This window comes from Macrobrachium rosenbergii, chromosome 9 (genome assembly GCF_040412425.1).
Source record: "Macrobrachium rosenbergii isolate ZJJX-2024 chromosome 9, ASM4041242v1, whole genome shotgun sequence".
Classification (NCBI taxonomy): domain Eukaryota; kingdom Metazoa; phylum Arthropoda; class Malacostraca; order Decapoda; family Palaemonidae; genus Macrobrachium; species Macrobrachium rosenbergii.
The window spans coordinates 41,721,702-41,742,592 of NC_089749.1; the positions used below are offsets into that span (position 1 = coordinate 41,721,702).

The 20,891-nt window shown below is 38.1% G+C and overlaps 1 protein-coding gene across 1 annotated transcript in view; it reads right to left on the reverse strand.

Moving 5' to 3' along the window:
• The window catches only part of LOC136841720 (probable inactive protein kinase DDB_G0270444), a 37,740-nt gene that overhangs the window by 13,204 nt on the left and 3,645 nt on the right, over nucleotides 1-20,891 (reverse strand). Inside the window, 12 exon segments of the mRNA XM_067108947.1 lie at nucleotides 4,110-4,334; nucleotides 5,316-5,509; nucleotides 5,512-5,803; nucleotides 6,109-6,333; nucleotides 6,841-7,296; nucleotides 12,060-12,284; nucleotides 13,269-13,757; nucleotides 14,045-14,269; nucleotides 14,768-15,223; nucleotides 16,017-16,241; nucleotides 16,567-16,881; nucleotides 18,503-18,730. Of these exon segments, the coding sequence (XP_066965048.1) occupies nucleotides 4,110-4,334; nucleotides 5,316-5,509; nucleotides 5,512-5,803; nucleotides 6,109-6,333; nucleotides 6,841-7,296; nucleotides 12,060-12,284; nucleotides 13,269-13,757; nucleotides 14,045-14,269; nucleotides 14,768-15,223; nucleotides 16,017-16,241; nucleotides 16,567-16,881; nucleotides 18,503-18,730 (3,555 nt within the window).

Genomic DNA, 20,891 nt, shown 5'->3' on the forward strand with positions numbered 1-20,891 from the left:
TTAATTTACAAGATTAAAAAGCAAGTCTCCATGTTTACAGTGCCATTTCTCACCGGTGACTAATTGTTATTTAAAAAAAAAATAGCCTTGCAACTTGGCATGGGGAAAATTCGTTATGAAAGCTGTTCTTCAACATTAAAATATGGCTCTCCATGTACGCATAGGCTTTATGCTTATTTTGGTTCATATATCTTTAAATGATATGTATCATTGTGAATAAATTTGGTAGTAAAAATGTTTTATTTTGTTTAAGCTTTTCCCCACATTTGTGTATGGAAGTTGGGCCTTTGGTACCAGATGATGAAAAGGGGGGAAAAATATTACTGCCAAACCCTCTGGTATTCTCAGAGGTAATTAAAAACATATTTTTTCCCCACAGTGTCTTCTCAGCCTAGAGTCGCTGGAACATACTGAACTGGCCCTTTTTGACCTTTTTTTATTTAGTTTTTCTAAATCTTCCTCAAATCTCGGACAAGATATTTTTTTTTTTCGTGAAACCACAGCGAACTTAACACCTGACAAGCTCCTTATAACTATAAGAGAGATTGTGGTAGAATTTAGAATTATTCTGGCAGCTATTTCTTTTTTGGCAACTTGCTGGGTATGTGGATTGTGGAGTGGCAACACTGGATGGGAGGTTAGCGGGTGATTGGGTCTGAATTTTGGAATGGTTGGGTTAGGTGGGTAGGTTGTGAGCGTCGTCTCAGAATATTATTGTGCCGGCTTTTCCATTTAGGCCTAACTGTGAAGATAGTTGTGTGGCCGTCCTTCCATCGTAATAAGGTAAGAGATTACAAGCTATCTGGGCATTATTATGGCGTCCAAGGTGACAAGTGAAGTGTAAAACCGTTTACAGGTGAAGGAGATTTAGTAGTATGGCTGAAGAAAGTTAAATTGGTAGCCCAGCTGCAAAAAATTTAGGATGTATCAAGTTTTTTGCCTTTATACTTAGAAGGCGACGCCTTGGCGTTGTATTTAGAGTTAACTGATTACCAGATCTTGTGAATTACAACAGATTGATGATGTTCTTTATATGAATATGAGTGGTATCTTGTCAAAGGCAAGAGTGCTAACAGCAAGTAAGGATGAGGCTGTAGCTGCAGCAGCGAGACCTTTTGGCCAGGCCACTGTCAGACATGAGATTAGTGAACAGAACAATAGGCTAGTCGTTCATTACAAGGATTTTGCTTCAGTAGTGGAAGGCCACATACGGCGGGCGTAAGGAAATTATTATAGATATGGTAAGCCCGGACTCTTTTTCCCGAGATGTAACCGAGTACTGGGCCCTTTCCTTGATAAGAGTGGCATGCCATATCTTAAAAACTAACCATTGAATTTTCATGAAAACAATCTCATTATGTTTCCCACATCCAAATTACTAATCTATGGGTATGGCAAAATAACCAGGGCTGGTGCAATACTAGCATACATCTCAGGAATTTGCAGTCCGGACATACAGCATCACGGTGCAACCAGGGAAACGGGCGTCGGGTGACTGGTGCGTCAGCAGTCCCCCAACTATAGAGGACTGAGGGTGCATTCACTACCATTCTATCAATTAGGCCTATTGATGTTGAAGTGAACAGTAGTATTGCTAAGGCATTGGTTAATGAAGGGTGTTCAGTAACTGTTGTAAGTTCAAGTATTGTTGGACACTGTAGGGATAAGTTACACGATGCTTTTGATGGCTCAAAAGTGAAATGTTAAGGGAGAGGTCAGGTGCAAATTGGAATAGGAGGAGTTAAGATTGATGTTGAAGCTGTAGTGATTAAATAAACTTTATCTAGTATTGAGGTGGTGTTGGGTATGTTTGGTATTGATCACACGGGTGGTTTTGCAGTTGCAGGTGGGACAGTAGAATTTAGGGTCAGAAGTTGTGCTGTAGTTGCTGAGCAATTAGTAAGCAAAACAAAGTTCACAATTAGCGGAGACCTTTGAAGTAAGTACTGAGCAACCAGTAAGCAAAACAGAAAGGTCACAATTAGAGGATACCGTTGAAGTAATTAAAGATAAGAGACTAATGCTACATTTGAAGGGGGAGCTTGGTGTGATGCAATCAGTATTGCATTGGGAGTCACAGTGGAGATTGATGGAAATATAGTGGAAGATGTGGCATGGTTAAGGAAACAGACTTCAATCATATTAATGTAGCAGAATTAGAGGCTGCCATGAAAGGAGTAAATAAGGCAATAAGGTGGGGGCTGTCTGATATTGAGATAATTACAGATTTAACAACAGTGGGCAGCTGGATAAGTTGTACGATTCTCACTGAAGAAAAGAGAGAGTACAGACTAAAGGTGCTGCTGAGATGTTAGTGAAGAGACATTGAGGCACTTTGAAAAACATTCTCTTGTTTACTGTTGTGTGTACTAACCATACTTAGATTAAACTTGTGTTAAAAACGGTACGGTAAATCAAGCAAAGCAAAAAAAATTGTAGCACGTACTTACGTATGCACGCACTCATTCGAAGGTGTCGTGAACTAATTGGAGTTTTATTTTCGTATTTTTATGTTTGATACAGTAATTCATATTTCATTAAAGGATATCTACAATACTGTGTGTGTGTGTGTGTGTGTGTGTGTGTGAGAGAGAGAGAGAGAGAGAGAGAGAGAGAGAGAGAGAGAGAGAGAGAGAGAGAGAGAGAGAGAGAACTGAGGTAGTTTGGTAAAGAAATGAATCGGCGGAAAACAGCTTTTTGTGGTTATGAGGGATTTTACTTTAACATAAAGTATGTTACCTTACCTTTGTATACCCGTTTTACATATATGTTAAAAAATAATAAGTCCATTAATACACTTGTTTCATTTAGGAACCAAGAAAATTATTTTCCTAAATTTTTCGGTAGTAGGCTGGATCAGCTGATTCAGAGAATCACTTTTTTTATATATAATACGATGATAATATATCTGTATAATAATACAGTATAAACAGGTTCTGTAAGTAAAATAAATTTCATTACCATTACCTTTATCTTAAAAACAGCTGTAATAGCCTATTTGACTTTTGCAAATGGATACTGGGCTAACCTAGGTCTATAGTTCACACATAGCATACACATTTTTATCTTGTGTATGGAGAACTGATAAGGAAGTTGCTGTATAAAAATAAATTAATGGTCACAAAATTATGGTAGACTGTGGGTATAGTGTAGGCTAGGCTACTGTATATGTATAGATGGTACTGTATACCCTAGTGTAGGCTACGCTAATTTCAAGTTACGTTTTTTTTCAAGAAATAATGGGGTTTTTGTAACGTAACCTAAATGAAGAAAATGCCAGTCTTGCCACCAGCAAATTAAATCCCCTATACATTACTTAAAGCACGTCAGCTTACATCACACACTTAGCTTGTGATCTGTAGACTACTGGTAAGTAATTGTTCAGACCTAAAGAGAAGTTCACGGGACTACTCTCGTTTTGTTTCGCCGTTTTTATCCTTTTGCCACAAAAGTTGCCCCAAGTATTCTGTGCTTATGGCAAAATTTGCGCACAAATTTGTGCAAATACGCTTTAACATTTTGTCAAATGGATTGCCAGATAAGAGGCCAATTAGAAAAAAGATAAAGAAATGAAAATTATCCATAATCAACGGAAGTCATAAAAATCTAGCCATGGAGTATTTCATCATTCTTCAAAAATTTCATGCTTTGAGATCCACTTTCAGGAACATGTGTGTGTGGTTAGAAAACAGTCAGTAGGAATATATGGAGATTCATTTATTTCATTAAAGAGTATGCAGAGTAGACAGTCAGGAAGGAACCAGAAAAAAATAATAACACCAACACATATAGAGGAATAACTCTGAAAACAAACAATCTTCTTTCCATCAACATCAAGATTTCAGGTCCACCCCGTGCAGTGCTACCTGGAGTTTCATTTCAGGAGCCTCAGTTATTTCAGGGAAATTTCAATAGTTACAGGAAATTGCACAGTGAAGGTGCTGAACATGCCGCAGAAATATCAAGCACTAACAGTAGATAATGTTACATGTGAACGGATCAAATAAGCTTCAAATACACTGAGAAAGTTTGACGAAATGGCATCACTCAAAGTATCTGTCAAACCGGAATCAAGCAAGGTGGGATCACCCAGACCGTTCTCAATTTACCTTCTTGGGAGCAATTATGGTAAGGACACCATCAGCTGACACAACGGAAGTGACATTTTCTGTTTGGATGTCTTCTGGAAGAACGTATCGCTTGCGGAAGCTCTTGGAAGACGTCTTGTTTCCTTCCTGTTTCTTGATACTGCCTTCAATCACCACTTCTCTGTCGTCCACAGTTTTCACAACAACTTCTCCTCCGTTAATGAAGTCTTGTACGTCCACGATGATCTGTGATTTTAAGAGAGCATGAAGATTATTCTTTTGTGTTGGGAACTGGTAATGAAGGCTTATACTATGTCACAAGTATTCTCGCATGACTTAAAACAGCTCATAAATGCTGAAACATATCCTAGAACCTGTCTCTTGAGGCACCTGAGCTTGTCTAAAGCGTGAAATCTTTCAGATATACAGTCAGAATTACAGATGACATTATGTAGATGAGAGAAATTTAAGTGCAAGACTGTTGAGAGACAAATCAAGAATAGATATTGAGGAGTAAATTATTCACTAGAGCATTGATTGAAGAGGTGGCATGTATGACATTGGCAGACAGGAAGAAGAGAGTATTTGGAAGAACAGCAACTGCAGGTGATATGGGGATATGAATAGGTTCATAGCTAGAAGAAGAGCCACAACCTGAAATTTCAATTAAAAGTGCTGTTTCAAACACTCAAATGTCATTGAGGTATCAATAGTACTTCCAATTCTCATGGGTTCTTCCGCTGTATTGATGATCAGGAAAAAAGGTAGATTAAAGGGTTTTGAAAAGGTTAGAGCTGGTTAGTTATAGCACTTTAACGATGATAGAAGATAATAGCAGTAGAATGGCAGTTTAAAAATGAGACTGGTTACTTTTCTTTAAAACAGGTGAATGAATCGTTATGTATTATGTTTCCTGTAGACAAATTTAGCACTGAATAACGGAGGTTTCCTTTTGGCAAAGAATATTGGGAAACCCTTGAAAGGAATAAGTGAAACTTTATTTTTGCACAGTTTTTGTAAAGTTTTCTGCATATTTTTCTTTACCATAGAATATTATAGCAACTGCAGTTGTTAGAAAACATTTTTTTTTAAATTTTATGCCAGAATAACATAGGTATCCCTATTGCAATAGTAAATTTCATGTTAGGAGGGCGTCATAGGTAACGATGTTGTTTCCTATTACCGGGAATATTCTAATTATAAACGCGAGTCAGTTGAAAGCCTCACCTTGTGCTGGTTCGAATCATCACTTGTTGTAGCAGCCTGTGTTTCTTCTTTGAGTTCCTTTTGTCTCAAGTCCCTGTAGGACTGAATCTCATTAGTCTGAGTTGTTGTAATGTTAGATTTCTGGAGGACATTCCTGATGGCTTCCTGGAAAGGTATGCGAGCATCTTCGAAGAAAGAATCATTGAAGAAGTCTCTCTTTTGGTGATGGTCAGAGATTTGTCCGTAGGAGAACTGCAGGAAGACTGATCAGTTGTGACATTGCTCTGCTGTGTAACCGTTGTAACTTTCTTCTGGACAGTTACGTTCTGCTGCTGTGTCTGTTGTGTCTGTTGTGTCTGTTGTGTCTGCTGTGTCTGCTGGGATACTACTTGCTTCTGGGTACTAGTGGTCTGGTTGAGGGACTGATCAGAGACCATTGTTTGCTTGTTTGTATCAGACTGCTGGATGGCCAAAGGCACATTGACTACTCCTGGCATTATTGGTTGAGGCTGGTGAATTCAGAAGAAAATATTGTGTAATTTTGGGAATTCAGAGTACTCTTGCTAAATAATTATGGAATTTCAGAGGTATAAACATTACAGTATATTATAAACATTACAGTATGTTGACAGAAGGATGATTTATATATCAGTATAGAATGGTACGAATTTTTTGCAGAATTTCTGCTTTCTGAAATATGTACAGAATCTGAACAGCATCATAACAAATTGTAGACAACAACAGACTTTCTGATAGAGTTCAAACTTATAAAGATATACACTTTGTAATTTTATGATTATTAGGCTCCTTTTACCTTCTTTGGGGCGATGATTGTAAGAACACCGTCAGCAGATACAACTGAAGTGACCTTCTCTGTCTGGATGTCTTCTGGAAGGACATACCGCTTTCTGAAACTCTTTGATGAAGTGGTGTTACCCTCCTGTTTCTTGATGCTTCCTTCAATGACCACTTCTCTTTCATCTACAGTTTTCACAGTCACATCTCCACCATTTATGAAGTCCTGCACATCTACAATGATCTGAAGCAAACAATCAAAGATCAGGTATCCAGCTGCGTAACTAATGGTAGGCAATTAATTAAAATATAAAATATGTGGGATGATAGTGCACAGGGAACAAGGTTTTACTGGGGTTTTTAAATCCTGAAGGAAATACCTTTAAAGATCTTCCAAGTCAGTAATTTTAGAGCCAATAATATAAAGAATTTACCATTAGAACAATTTCCAGACATATTGATAGAGATACCTGTAATTGTGCAAGTTCATTGTGGGAATGAAGGGAATTGCATTTAAATTTTTGTTCTTAGTTTTCAAGAGCCGCTTTAATCAAGATTCGTAAAGTTACTACAGAATCAGATGAACATTCCATAATTCATCGTAACATTCTATGAAATCTGAATCCATTTTTGAGATGATGATGACTGTGTTACCATGAATCTGAAATTATTTTGGAGACAAAAACTATATTTGTGAAGCAAATTATAGTCAGTTTGATGGATCGTTTGATTCTTAGGTGTCAAGATTTACCTTATGCTGGTTTTGATCATCGCTGGTTATGGCAGCTTGAGTCTCTTCTCTGAGCTCTCTCTTTCTCAGGTCCCTGTAGGTCTGAATCTCATTGGTCTGTGTAGTGGTCACATTGGACTTCTGAAGGACGTCTCTGACTGCCTCCTGGAAAGGCTTGCGGGCATCTTCGAAAAATGAATCATTGAAAAAATCACCTTTCTTTGAGATGGGAAGTGACCTGTCTGTTGGTGAACTGCACGTGGAGCCATCAGTTGTGACGTTGCTCTGCTGAGTTACAGTTGTCACCTTTTTCTGGACTGTTATGTTCTGCTGTGAAGCCACTTGATTCTGGGTGTTGGTCTGGTTGACAGACTGGACAGCTGTGTTGGTGGTGTTGGAGGCTACTACCTGCTTGCTGTTGTCTGTTTGCTGAATTGCCAGTGGAACGTTTACCTCTTTGGGCTGAATTGCACGTTGCTGGAGGAGAAATAGATTACATAGCTTGAAGCTTGTTTGGGACAGAATAGAGACTGTGGTTCAGCTGAGGGAGAGGAGGAATTCAAGTCTCAAAGGAGGCAGAAGGGGTGAATGAAGTAAAGTTTAAAGTTGTAGGAGAGACACACTTGTTATTGCGTTGCAATCTAAGGGCTTCTTTCAAAATTTCATATTATTGCATGAAAATTATTTATTATAAAAATAGGTTTAAAAGAACACGACACTGGTCCTCTAGCCTAAATTGCTAAGGCAGTAAAGCGCTCAATACAAGAATATCACATAATGCATACATGCTCATCAAAAATTTTCAATGTAGAGGATGGTCCTTTATATATATATATATATATATATATATATATATATATATATATATATATATATATATATATATATTTATATATATATTTATATTTATATTATATATATAACATATTGTTAGGGACATTGTATACAGATATTTTACCGAAAGTAGGTTCTTGATTTCTATTAACATTAGCTTTTGAGGTTTTTCCTCATTTATGAATTGTTTCCCTTTCACTAATTTATCACTTATTCTGTACCTTTTACATTCCCGTAACTTGCCACCTTTATTTCCCCGTTCATTTATCATTTCAATGCAATTTCTTCCTGCATTATGTGGTTATCTAATATCCATTCAACATTAAGCAGTTTAGAAAATCTGTCGATTCTTTTCCACCGACTTAGTTACAGGTTCATTTGCAGTTCTTCCCACTCCCAATTATGCACTCTCCGCCCACCTCAGATCATATTTCTCAAACTTTGACCTCAACTTTCATTATGCGTTTCATGTTCTTGATTCACTGGGCTTCTCAGTTCAGGGTGATATTTTGACCTATGTTCTCTTTACATAACTGCAGCAAATTTGATTTGACGCTTGTCTTATCCATAGCCTTTATTTTCTGACGCAAAATAAAGTCCAGAGCATTCCCTTTACGTAGACTCAAGCTCATAAGTCGACTTCTTTTACCCTGCGATCAAGTAAGATAACGTAAAAGTCAGTACCCTCTTTGCACCGACAAGTTTCATGACTTTCAGGAATCATGAAATACTATTATTTTTTATAGGAACATCAAGATACATTGACAGCCATGATGAACGACATATCACTCTTTTGTTGCTACGTGAATCATTTTTTTGTGTTTAGTTTTTTTGTTAATTTATCCGTATTAATTTATTCCTGTCTATATTACCGTACCTTTACCTTACGTCACCTGTCTTTTTTCTATATGTCGACTAAATACATCCCTTATATGTGAATGTTGAAAAATCTTTGGTTATAATGACAGTTATAAGAACGGCTGATTGACTTACTACCTTGTCCAAATAGTAAAAGTTTTTGTATAGTTAACTATACACATTCAAACATTTCCGTACATCTCGATCAAACTTTGTAAAAAAATCATAAAGTGACATTTATACAGACCATGCGTTGGGACAGTTGTAAGAAATGTATGTAAGAAATGTATACAACCTCCGGTCATCTGAAGTACAGTAGTCTATTACTCAAAAGGACACAGATGAGTAAAGAAAATCGTTTGAATAAGCTTGGCAAAATTCATTCATTATCCATTTGTTTAAATCTCTTTGTAAAATAAGCCCAGTGGTAACTGGGATTTCTTCACATCAGTGACCTCTGGTACAGTGGTGAAAATGTAACAGAAATGACAAGAAATGCGCCTAAACTGCGAAGGAAGAGATGATGAGAACCAACACTTGGGTCATTCACACTGCAGGGAGAAACTTTTCAACTTCATCCGGCTGCTGAAACACCCGACTGGAGAGCTCAGTTATCATCAAGGCAATAGTGCGCACGATGTTTGGTGCAAGCATAAGTATTTGTAAGCCCAGAAAAAAGTGTACATTACATGTGTATGCGTAAGTGCACAATTGTAGATCAAATGTAACGGACAACTGAGATATGGAGTGAAATCTACCACAAAATGCGGTGTGCTTGGATAAACTGGAGAAAGTCGTCTCAGGGATATTATGCGACAGGCGGATTAGTGCAAAGAATAAAGGAAAGCATTAGAAAAGTGTAGCCAGGCCAGCGATGGTCGACGGAGCCAAGACGTCGCCGATTGAGAAGGCTCAAGAACGGAAAGTGGATGTGGCAGAAATGAGGATGTTGAGATGGATGTGTGAAGTCACAAGAAGAGATAGGATCAGAATACAATTAAGGCAGGGGAAGTGTCGGAGAAGACCAAGGAAAGAAGATTACGTACAGTGGCTTGGTCATGTTGTGCGAAGAGAAGATCATGTGTATAAAAGGGTTATGAACATGGAGGCGGAGGGAAGGGGAACAGGAGGAAGGCCAGAGTTCAGATGGAAGAATAGAATAGCAAATGACATGCAGGAGAAAGGTTTAAGGCGTCGGACTGGACTAGACAGGAAGGTGGAGAAGGCTGATAGGAAACAGCGACCCCATATCGAAGTTGGTAAACCTGAAGACAAAGAAGAAGACTATTGCAGAGGTGACTGTTGAGGTTACTAGGAGTGTAGTTTAAAAATTAAAAATTGTTTTTCAGACCTTGCCAGTGGCACTTATTATTTTTTTATAGGATAGATCAGGAATAGCAAAGGTTCAAGAACACTGTTGAGGAACACTAAAATGACATTATTAAATTTACTACACTGGTCATCAACACAGCCCTTTGAGTTATGGCTGTTAAAAATTCATCTACTGTAGAATATTAATAAAAGACCCACCAATTCCCAATAATCTTAGCTTGTAGATAATTGCTTAATCGTTCACACGGTCAACGGCTGCACTAAAATCTAAACGGACCATGCATGCCTCTGCTCCCTCCAGAGAACTCGGCATAATATCCATAAAACTTTTCATTGATGGCATATTTTGTAATTCATTTAACCTTATTGATTCTGAATCTTTAGGTCAAGCAAACGCTTGATACAAAATACTGTAATTATATATTTTCAAGTGTAAATAAAAAAAAAATGACCTACATTAGGTTTAAGGTCGATAGATAATTCCTCACACAAATGTCTTTCCAACTATCTGTCTGTATGTTGTTTGCGAATTGAATGTGCATCAGCTAGAACCTAAATTTATGTCTTGATCACGACGTCAATTGTTAGAGAGGTTAAACGAGCGTCGCCTGCGATCCGCTGATCTTGGAGCACAGTAGGTCTAATGCAACAGGATCTGTAATGCAGCATATTCACACTTCCTTTCATTCGCCGTATCCATTTGTATACGGTTGTTTTGTTGATAGTTAGCTGCTGAGCAATGTCGCTTATCGACACATTAGCCTCGTGCTAACCTATAATCAATAGCAAGAGATTAGGTGCTGCGCATTGCTGCGAGTTCGCGTGTTGTCCATATACGCCAGTTAGTTAAACTCTCCCCACTCATGTGTGACGTCATTAGAGAGGATTATGGAAACTATTTTTCCTTTTTTATAGTGTGGTTTTGAGATTCCCTTTGGAAGATATATTTCGTTTTTTATCGACGTAATTTCGAAAACAATGATTACGCATTACGTGTTAATTGCTGATAATTTGGATCCAAAATTTAGTTTATTTACAGTGATATTCTACTGAGAAAAAAGCGTTTCCATTTGTAAAACAAAAGAATGTCATTGAGAATGTACTAAAGAACTGTCGTGCCAAATTTTACTGTGAAAGTGAAAATGAGGTGTTGAATCTGAGGGAAAAGAAGAGTGGAAATTGATATATATCCAGGAAGTCTTTGATGGGGCAGAGATGAATGGCTGATGAACCTCGTGTGATTATATATATATATATATATATATATATATATATATATATATATATATATATATATATATATATATATATATATCATATATATAATATAATATATGTTACTAGATGTGTATGAAATAAAAAAATTAAGAAAATGCAGTCTCGACACAAGGAAATTAAATCCCCTATACAGTACTTACCATACGTCAGCTTAAATCGCACACTTGGCTTATGATCCTTAGGCTACTGGAGTAATTGTTCAGACCTAAAGAAAAGTTCACGGGACTACTCGTTTTGTTTCGCCATTTTTATCATTTTGTCACAAAAGTTGCCTCAAGTATTCTGTGCTTATGGCAAGATTTGTGCACACGTTTGTGCAAATACGCTTTAACTTTTTGTCAAATGGATCTCCAGATAAGAGGCCAATTAGAAAAAAGATAAAGAAATGAAAATTATCTATAGTCAACGAAAGTCATAAAAATCTAGCCATGGAGTATTTCATCATTCTTCAAAAGTTTCATGCTTTGAGATTCATTTTCAGGAACATTTGTGTGTGGTTAGGGAACAGTGAGTAGGAATATATGGAAATTCTTTTATTTCATTAAAGAGTATGCAGAATGGACGGTAAGGAAGGAACCAGGGGAAAAAAGGAAAGAATAATAATACCAGCACGTATAGAGGAATGAGAACTGCAAAAACAAGCAATCTTCTTTCCATCAACATCAAGATTTCAGGTCCACCCCGTGCAGTGCTACCTGGAGTTTCATTTCAGGAGCCTCAGTTATTTCAGGGAAATTTCAATAGTTACAGGAAATTGCACAGTGAAGGTGCTGAACATGCCGCAGAAATATCAAGCACTAACAGTAGATAATGTTACATGTGAACGGATCAAATAAGCTTCAAATACACTGAGAAAGTTTGACGAAATGGCATCACTCAAAGTATCTGTCAAACCGGAATCAAGCAAGGTGGGATCACCCAGACCGTTCTCAATTTACCTTCTTGGGAGCAATTATGGTAAGGACACCATCAGCTGACACAACGGAAGTGACATTTTCTGTTTGGATGTCTTCTGGAAGAACGTATCGCTTGCGGAAGCTCTTGGAAGACGTCTTGTTTCCTTCCTGTTTCTTGATACTGCCTTCAATCACCACTTCTCTGTCGTCCACAGTTTTCACAACAACTTCTCCTCCGTTAATGAAGTCTTGTACGTCCACGATGATCTGTGATTTTAAGAGAGCATGAAGATTATTCTTTTGTGTTGGGAACTGCTAATGAAGGCTTATACTATGTCACAAGTATTCTCGCATGACTTAAAACAGCTCATAAATGCTGAAACATATCCTAGAACCTGTCTCTTGGAGGCACCGAGCTTGTCTAAAGCGTGAAATCTTTCAGATATACAGTCAGAATTACAGATGACATTATGTAGATGAGAGAAATTTAAGTGCAAGACTGTTGAGAGACAAATCAAGAATAGATATTGAGGAGTAAATTATTCACTAGAGCATTGATTGAAGAGGTGGCATGTATGACATTGGCAGACAGGAAGAAGAGAGTATTTGGAAGAACAGCAACTGCAGGTGATATGGGGATATGAATAGGTTCATAGCTAGAAGAAGAGCCACAACCTGAAATTTCAATTAAAAGTGCTGTTTCAAACATTCAAATGTCATTGAGGTATCAATAGTACTTCCAATTCTCATGGGTTCTTCCGCTGTATTGATGATCAGGAAAAAAGGTAGATTAAAGGGTTTTGAAAAGGTTAGAGCTGGGTAGTTATAGTACTTTAACGATGATAGAAGATAATAGCAGTAGAATGGCAGTTTAAAAATGAGACTGGTTACTTTTCTTTAAAACAGGTGAATGAATCGTTATGTATTATGTTTCCTGTAGACAGAAATTTAGCACTGAATAACGGAGGTTTCCTTTTGGCAAAGAATATTGGGAAACCCTTGAAAGGAATAAGTGAAACTTTATTTTTGCACAGTTTTTGTAAAGTTTTCTGCATATTTTTCTTTACCATAGAATATTATAGCAACTGCAGTTGTTAGAAAACATTTTTTTTTTAAATTTTATGCCAGAATAACATAGGTATCCCTATTGCAATAGTAAATTTCATGTTAGGAGGGCGTCATACGTAACGATGTTGTTTCCTATTACCGGGAATATTCTAATTATAAACGCGAGTCAGTTGAAAGCCTCACCTTGTGCTGGTTCGAATCATCACTTGTTGTAGCAGCCTGTGTTTCTTCTTTGAGTTCCTTTTGTCTCAAGTCCCTGTAGGACTGAATCTCATTAGTTTGAGTTGTTGTAATGTTAGATTTCTGGAGGACATTCCTGATGGCTTCCTGGAAAGGTATGCGAGCATCTTCGAAGAAAGAATCATTGAAGAAGTCTCCTCTTTTGGTGATGGTCAGAGATTTGTCCGTAGGAGAACTGCAGGAAGACTGATCAGTTGTGACATTGCTCTGCTGTGTAACCGTTGTAACTTTCTTCTGGACAGTTACGTTCTGCTGCTGTGTCTGTTGTGTCTGTTGTGTCTGTTGTGTCTGCTGTGTCTGCTGGGATACTACTTGCTTCTGGGTACTAGTGGTCTGGTTGAGGGACTGATCAGAGACCATTGTTTGCTTGTTTGTATCAGACTGCTGGATGGCCAAAGGCACATTGACTACTCCTGGCATTATTGGTTGAGGCTGGTGAATTCAGAAGAAAATATTGTGTAATTTTGGGAATTCAGAGTACTCTTGCTAAATAATTATGGAATTTCAGAGGTATAAACATTACAGTATATTGACAGCAGGATGATTTATATATCAGTATAGAATGGTAAGAATTTTTTGCAGAATTTCTGCTCTCTGAAATTATGTACAGAATCTGAACAGCATCATAACAAATTGTAGACCACAACAGACGTTCTGATAGAATTCAGACCTGTAAAGATATACACTTTGTAATTTTATGAATATTAGGCTCCTTTTACCTTCTTTGGGGCTATGATTGTAAGAACACCGTCAGCAGATACAACTGAAGTGACCTTCTCTGTCTGGATGTCTTCTGGAAGGACATACCGCTTTCTGAAACTCTTTGATGAAGTGGTGTTACCCTCCTGTTTCTTGATGCTTCCTTCAATGACCACTTCTCTTTCATCTATAGTTTTCACAGTCACATCTCCACCATTTATGAAGTCCTGCACATCTACAATGATCTGAAGCAAACAATCAAAGATCAGGTGTCCAGCTGTGTAACTAATGGTAGGCAATTAATTAAAATGTGAGGGATGATAGTGCACAGGGAACAGAGTTTTATTGGGGTTTTAAATCCTGAAGGAAATACCTTTAAAGATCTTTCAAGTCAGTAATTTTAGAGTTAATAATACAAAGAATTTACCATTAGAACAATTTCCAGACATATTGACAGAGATACCTGTAATTGTGGAATGTTCATTGTGGGAATGAAAGGAATTGTAATTAAATTTTTGTTCTCAGTTTTCAAGAGCCGCTTTAATCAAGATTCGTGAAGTTACTACAGAATCAGATGAACATTCCATAATTCATCATAACATTCTATGAAATCTGAATCCATTTTTGAGAAGATGATGACTGTTACCATGAATCTGAAATTATTTTGGAGACAAAAACTATATTTGCGAAGCAAACTATAGTCGGTTTCATGGAGCATTTGATTCTTAGGTGTGAAGACTTACCTTATGCTGGTTTTGATCATCGCTGGTTATGGCAGCTTGAGTCTCTTCTCTGAGCTCTCTCTTTCTCAGGTCCCTGTAGGTCTGAATCTCATTGGTCTGTGTAGTGGTCACATTGGACTTTTGAAGGACGTCTCTGACTGCCTCTTGGAAAGGCTTGCGGGCATCTTCGAAAAATGAGTCGTTGAAAAAATCACCTTTCTTTGAGATGGGAAGTGACCTGTCTGTTGGTGAACTGCACGTGGAGCCATCAGTTGTGACGTTGCTCTGCTGAGTTACAGTTGTCACCTTTTTCTGGACTGTTATGTTCTGCTGTGAAGCCACTTGATCCTGGGTGTTGGTCTGGTTGACAGACTGGACGGCTGTGTTGGTGGTGTTGGAGGCTACTTCCTGCTTGCTGTTGTCTGTTTGTTGAATTGCCAGTGGAACGTTTACCTCTTTGGGCTGAATTGCACGTTGCTGGAGGAGAAATAGATTACATAGCTTGAAGCTTGTTTGGGACAGAATAGAGACTGTGGTTCAGCTGAGGGAGGGGAGGAATTCAAGCCTCAAAGGAGGCGGAAAGAGTGAATGAAGTAAAGTTTAAAATTGTAGGAGAGACACCTTTGTTATTGCGTTGCAATCTAAGGGCTTCTTTCAAAATTTCATATTATTGCATGAAAATTATTTTTCTTTTAAAAATTAGTTTAAAGGAAAACGACACTGGTCCTCTAGCCTAAATTACTAAGGCAGTAAAACGCTCTATATGAGATGAGAATATTATATTATGTGTAGGATAATTCATTACCATTACCTGAGTTATGAATTTTTGAGTTATCCAAAAGAACACGAAATTAACAACCTTAATTTATTCTTGCATCTTCCTTGGTCTCGTAAGCATTGATGTATCGATTACTCAACAGCGAACAATTCATTATCTAAACACCTGATACGTGAGTTGTATCCTGATATATCACAAAGGAAACTACCTAATATTTCAGAGTAGTTACAAATCAAGAGAGAAGAGCGTAATTATTTTTTAAAATCTTGATGGATTATTTTTTACCCTTCTTATTGTTGACTGCTATATTTCTTTATTCTGTGTTCCTTATCCTTAAATAAATTTTACTAAGTGAAAGATTAAAGTACTCTGGGGGATATCCCTCTTAATGAATTTTCCTTATTTCCTGTCCTTTGCCTCAGCAGGCCTACGGTAGATGATGGCATTGGCTTAGCCTCCCCGTCAGCCATTGCTTTAGAATAATCTGTATACCTTTCTCGGGGCGATGATTGTGAGCACACCATCGGCTGAAACAACTGAGGTCACGTTTTCTGTTTGGATGTCATCTGGAAGAACGTATCTCTTGCGGAAGCTCTTGGAGGACGTCTTATTTCCCTCTTGTTTTTTTATGCTTCCTTCAATCACCACTTCTCTGTCGTCCACCGTTTTCACAACAACGTCTCCTCCATTGATGAAGTCTTGCACATCCACGATAATCTGTGGAATAAAAGAGGCATCGAGTGATTTCATGCGATGGGCGCCATCTTTCTGCACTCTGTTTAGGGGTAGGAGTAATGTGATGGAAGGCGATAACTAGTCCATAGTTACGAATACACTCCTAAGTCAGGCCACAGTATCTTAGATGAGGAAATGGGATTATTGGGTTACGTCAGGATGTGTTGGTTAACGATTACGTTCACTAGAGTCATGACTAAGTTAAAATCCCCACCCATCACGATTTTATCTTCACGAATATGCTGGTACCTAGCACAGCACCGATATTGATTGTTTTCATTGGCGTGCAATCTGCGACTGAACTCACCTTGTGTTGGTTTTGGTCGTCGCTGGTGGTGGCAGCCTGCGTCTCGTCCCTGAGTTCCCTCTGTCTCAGGTCTCTGTAAGTGGTGATCTGGTCGCTCTGGGAGGTGGTCACGTTGGACTTCTGGAGCACCTGTTGAACAGCTTCTTGGAAAGGCTTCCTGGCGTCTTCGAAGAAGGAGTCATCAAAGAAGTTTCCTCTCTGGGTGATGCAGAGTCTTTTGTCCCCCTGCTGGATGGAGCTGGTGTCGGTTGTATTTTGGGTCTGTTGGATGGTCTTGGTGACCTTCCTCTCGACATTCGTTATCTGCTGCATTTCCTAGATGTAGGAGATAGAGAAGCATTGCAATAATAATAAAAAAATATAATTGAGATGGAGTCATATTGAAAATTTTGGGAATGGTATGGTCCAGAGGTACGTGCTCTTCAGAATTTTCAATATAAAGATGGTCCATATATACATGTATGTATATGTATGTATATATATATATATATATATATATATATATATATATATATATATATATATATATATATATATATATATATATATATATATATGTACATAACGTATTTATTTATTGTTAGGGACATTATACCGACTTGGTTACAGGTTCATTTGTAGTTCTTCTCACTCCCAATTATGCATTCTCCGCCCGCCTCAGATCATATCTCTCAAAGTTTGATCTTATGTTCTTGATTCACTGAGCTCCTCAGCTGAAGGTGATATTTTGACCTTTGTTCCCTTTACATAACTGCAGCAAATTTGGTTTGACACTTGTTTTATCCATAACTTATATTTTCTGACGCAAAATAAAGTTCGGAGCATTCCCTTTACGTAGACTCAGGCTCAAAAGTCGACTTCTTTTACCCTGCGATCAAGTAAGGTAACGTGAAATGCAGTAGCCTCTTTGCATCGACAAGATTCGTCAACTTTCAGGAATCATGAAATACAATTATTTTTATTATGGGAACACCAAGATACATTGACAGCCATGATGAATGACATATCACTCTTTTGTTGCTACGTGAATCATTTTTATGTGTTTAGTTTTTTTTCTAATTTATCCGTATTAATTTATTACCATCTATATTACCGTACTTTTACCTTACGTCACCTGTATTTTTTCTATATGTCGACTAAATACATCCCTTATATGTGAATGTTGAAAAATCTTTGGTTATAATGACAGTTATAAGAACGGCTGATTGACTTACCACCTTGTCCAAATAGTGAAAGTTTTTGTATAGTTAACTATACACATTCAGACATTTCCGTACATCTCGATCAAACTTTGTAAAACTAATTGTAAAGTGACATTCATACAGATCATGCGTTGGGACAGTTGTAAGAAATGTATACAACCTCCGGTCATCTTAAGTACAGTAGTCTATTAGTCAAAAGGACACAGATGAGAATAGAAAATCGTTTGAATAAGCATGACAACATTCATTCATTATCCATTTGTTTAAATCTCTTTGTAAAATAAGCCCAGTGGTAACTGGGATTTCTTCACATCAGTGACCTCTGGTACAGTGGTGAAAATGAAACAGAAATGACAAGGAACGCGTTTAAACTGCGAGGGACGAGATGATGAGAACCAACACTTGAGTCATTCACACTGCAAGGAGAAACGTCTCTCTTAGCTCGGTCGGACTTCTAAGATAATAAGAAAAACACTAGAGTCATGAACACTGAGTTATAAGGAACCAGTGGTTAGTCTTTGTTGGTTTGATCGAGTCCAAGGTCCACACCAGTCCTCTTAGTCCCGTTGGGACACTACCACACTTCCAGGCCACTTTTGGGCAAGGACCCATGCTGGCATAAGGCCAGTTTAATCGAAACCGACCTGCCAGTAGTTGGCTCTCGGGTACCTGCAAAGGAATGAAAATCAACACTTGGTCAGTGGATGCCAGTAAGTTAATGGGACCCGCCATACCTGTTGCTTCTTGGGGACGGTGACTGTCAGGACGCCGTCGGAGGACATGACGGACGTGATGTTCTCCATGTCGGCATCGGAGAAGATGAAGATCTTCTTGAAGCTCTTGGAGGAGGTCGAGTTGCCCTCTGTCCTCTGGACCTGACCCTCGATGACCACCTTCGTCTCATCCACCGTCTTGACGTTGACTTCGCCTCCCACGGCGAAGTCTTGGACGTCTATCACTATCTGAGGAACAAGGAAAGGTGTCGTCAGTACTGTATAGCCTATGAGGAGGTCAGTTCCTCCGGGGATGGCAAAATGTTTCGTGCGAGATGGCGAAACTTCGTGACAGACAGCCTCGTCATGACCATAATAATTTTGAGTGATGGGAAGATTTTGAGAAAGATGCCGACAATTGAGAGAGTTGTCAAGATTTTTGTAAAAAAAAAAAAAAATAATAATAATAATTTGGTGAGATATGGGAGATTCGTGAGATACGATCGTATGAAGAGGTGTTTAGAATTTCGGAGAGGGCGCGATGATTTCGATAGATATGGTAGGATTTTTTATCAGTTTTGTGAGAGCAGTAATTCCGTGCGAGATGACAAGATTTTCATAAGAGCTAACTATAATTTCGTGAGAGACGGCAAGGTTTCCTTGAGAGATTAAAACTTCTAAGCGTCAATTTGCTTCAAGAAGACTCATTTGGAGTGATATCTGATTGCGGGGGACAAATTATTTAAGATTCGCATTAAGTATGGCATTTAGAATGTCAGCAGATGTGTATATTTAAGCTTTGAAAGAAAGAGAGAGAGAGAGAGAGAGAGAGAGAGAGAGAGAGAGAGAGAGAGAGAGAGAGAGAGAGAGAGAGATCTTGATAGTTGTTTACCATCCTTGAGCTGTATAAAAAAAGCAAATGTGACTCAGCTGGGGATGACACGGGCGAAGAGATTTACTAATCTCTTCCGCTTCTGAAACTTTTCTTTCTAGCCTCGATGGCACGTCGCCAGTCATGCCTTCTTCGTAAACAGAAAAGCATTAAAGGTTCAATTGGAAAAAAGGCACCACACATTCCTCACCATTTACTGCCTAAAAAAAAAAAAGGAAGGTTTATCTTAATTCACACCAGCTGACAGGTTCGAAATGCATTTATTTCGAGAAAGGGAGATTCCCCTTAATCTTGTTTGACATTAAGTTCACTTAAAACTGTGAAGAACCGTGTTAGGAATCTATACCTCACAATTATGACAGAAATTTCAGATGAACTCATCTCTTTATTAGTAATCTTTATTCTACACGGGAAAGTGTTTATAATGGAAATTACGGACGAACTTCAATCTCTGTGACAGCTCTCCATTTTATAAAATGGAAATTAAGGTTGAATACCCCAGTTTATTATAGCAGCTCTGTTTAAAATCTGAATATTTCTGAACAACGTATCTGTCTTTCATTTCCTGTTTCCATGGAAATTTCAATAGAATTTTAAAAGAGAACATTCTTTAAACATTAGACTGAGCATACCAGTCTTTTTATTATTTTATCTAGCGCAGACCTGATCGAGGCATAAAAAGTGGGTCTTAATTGTTGAGGAGGCGGCAGACCGCCTCTCGAGAAAGAAGGGCTATATAGATTAGTGGAAACGAAATCTGCGAAAGCATTCCGAATCGTGTGTAAGAGGGATGAAACAGTCACCGAAGCGAGTGAGTATGTTTTCTCTCTGTAGAAGGTGCCCAGAGTTGAACTGTGTCTCGCACCCTCCATAACGGTTTCCAATTTTGTATCATTTCCTTATTGGTGATCCCCAGAATGACCATTAAGATTGGTGCTTTGTGCCTTTAGCTTCTCATTGCTATTGCAATGTTATGGAAGTGTTTAATGAAGGCGTCTTTTTGTCAACCTAACTGTGTATTCACTGTTCAGTCAAGCCGTTGCTCCCGTTATGGGGCTGTGATATTAATTTGCCCTCTTTGGTGAAGGGAAAATTAAGTAACTATTTCTAACTTAAGAAAAGATGGTTACTTTTGTTTTATTGTTTTGAGAATTACTTTTATTTGAAATATTTCCAAGGCTCAAAAACGTTCTTTAGTTAGATAAATGATTGGCAAATATCGCAACAAATTTCTGTACCTTGAACAGTATTAGTTGTGTGTCAGAATCTTGATGTAATTACTCTTATCTCACTACTCTCAAACGGAGAGAGAGAGAGAGAGAGAGAGAGAGAGAGAGAGAGAGAGAGAGAGAGAGAGAGAGAGAGAGAGAGAGAGAGAGCCCCCTTAGATTCTGGCAGGCCCAAGTAAAGCCTCAAAGTATAAACATGAACCATTCTCAAAACAGTTCTAAACAATTCATAGGAACCAGAGCATTTCCACTTTATCCGAGATGTGGTGATTACATACGGTGGCCATTT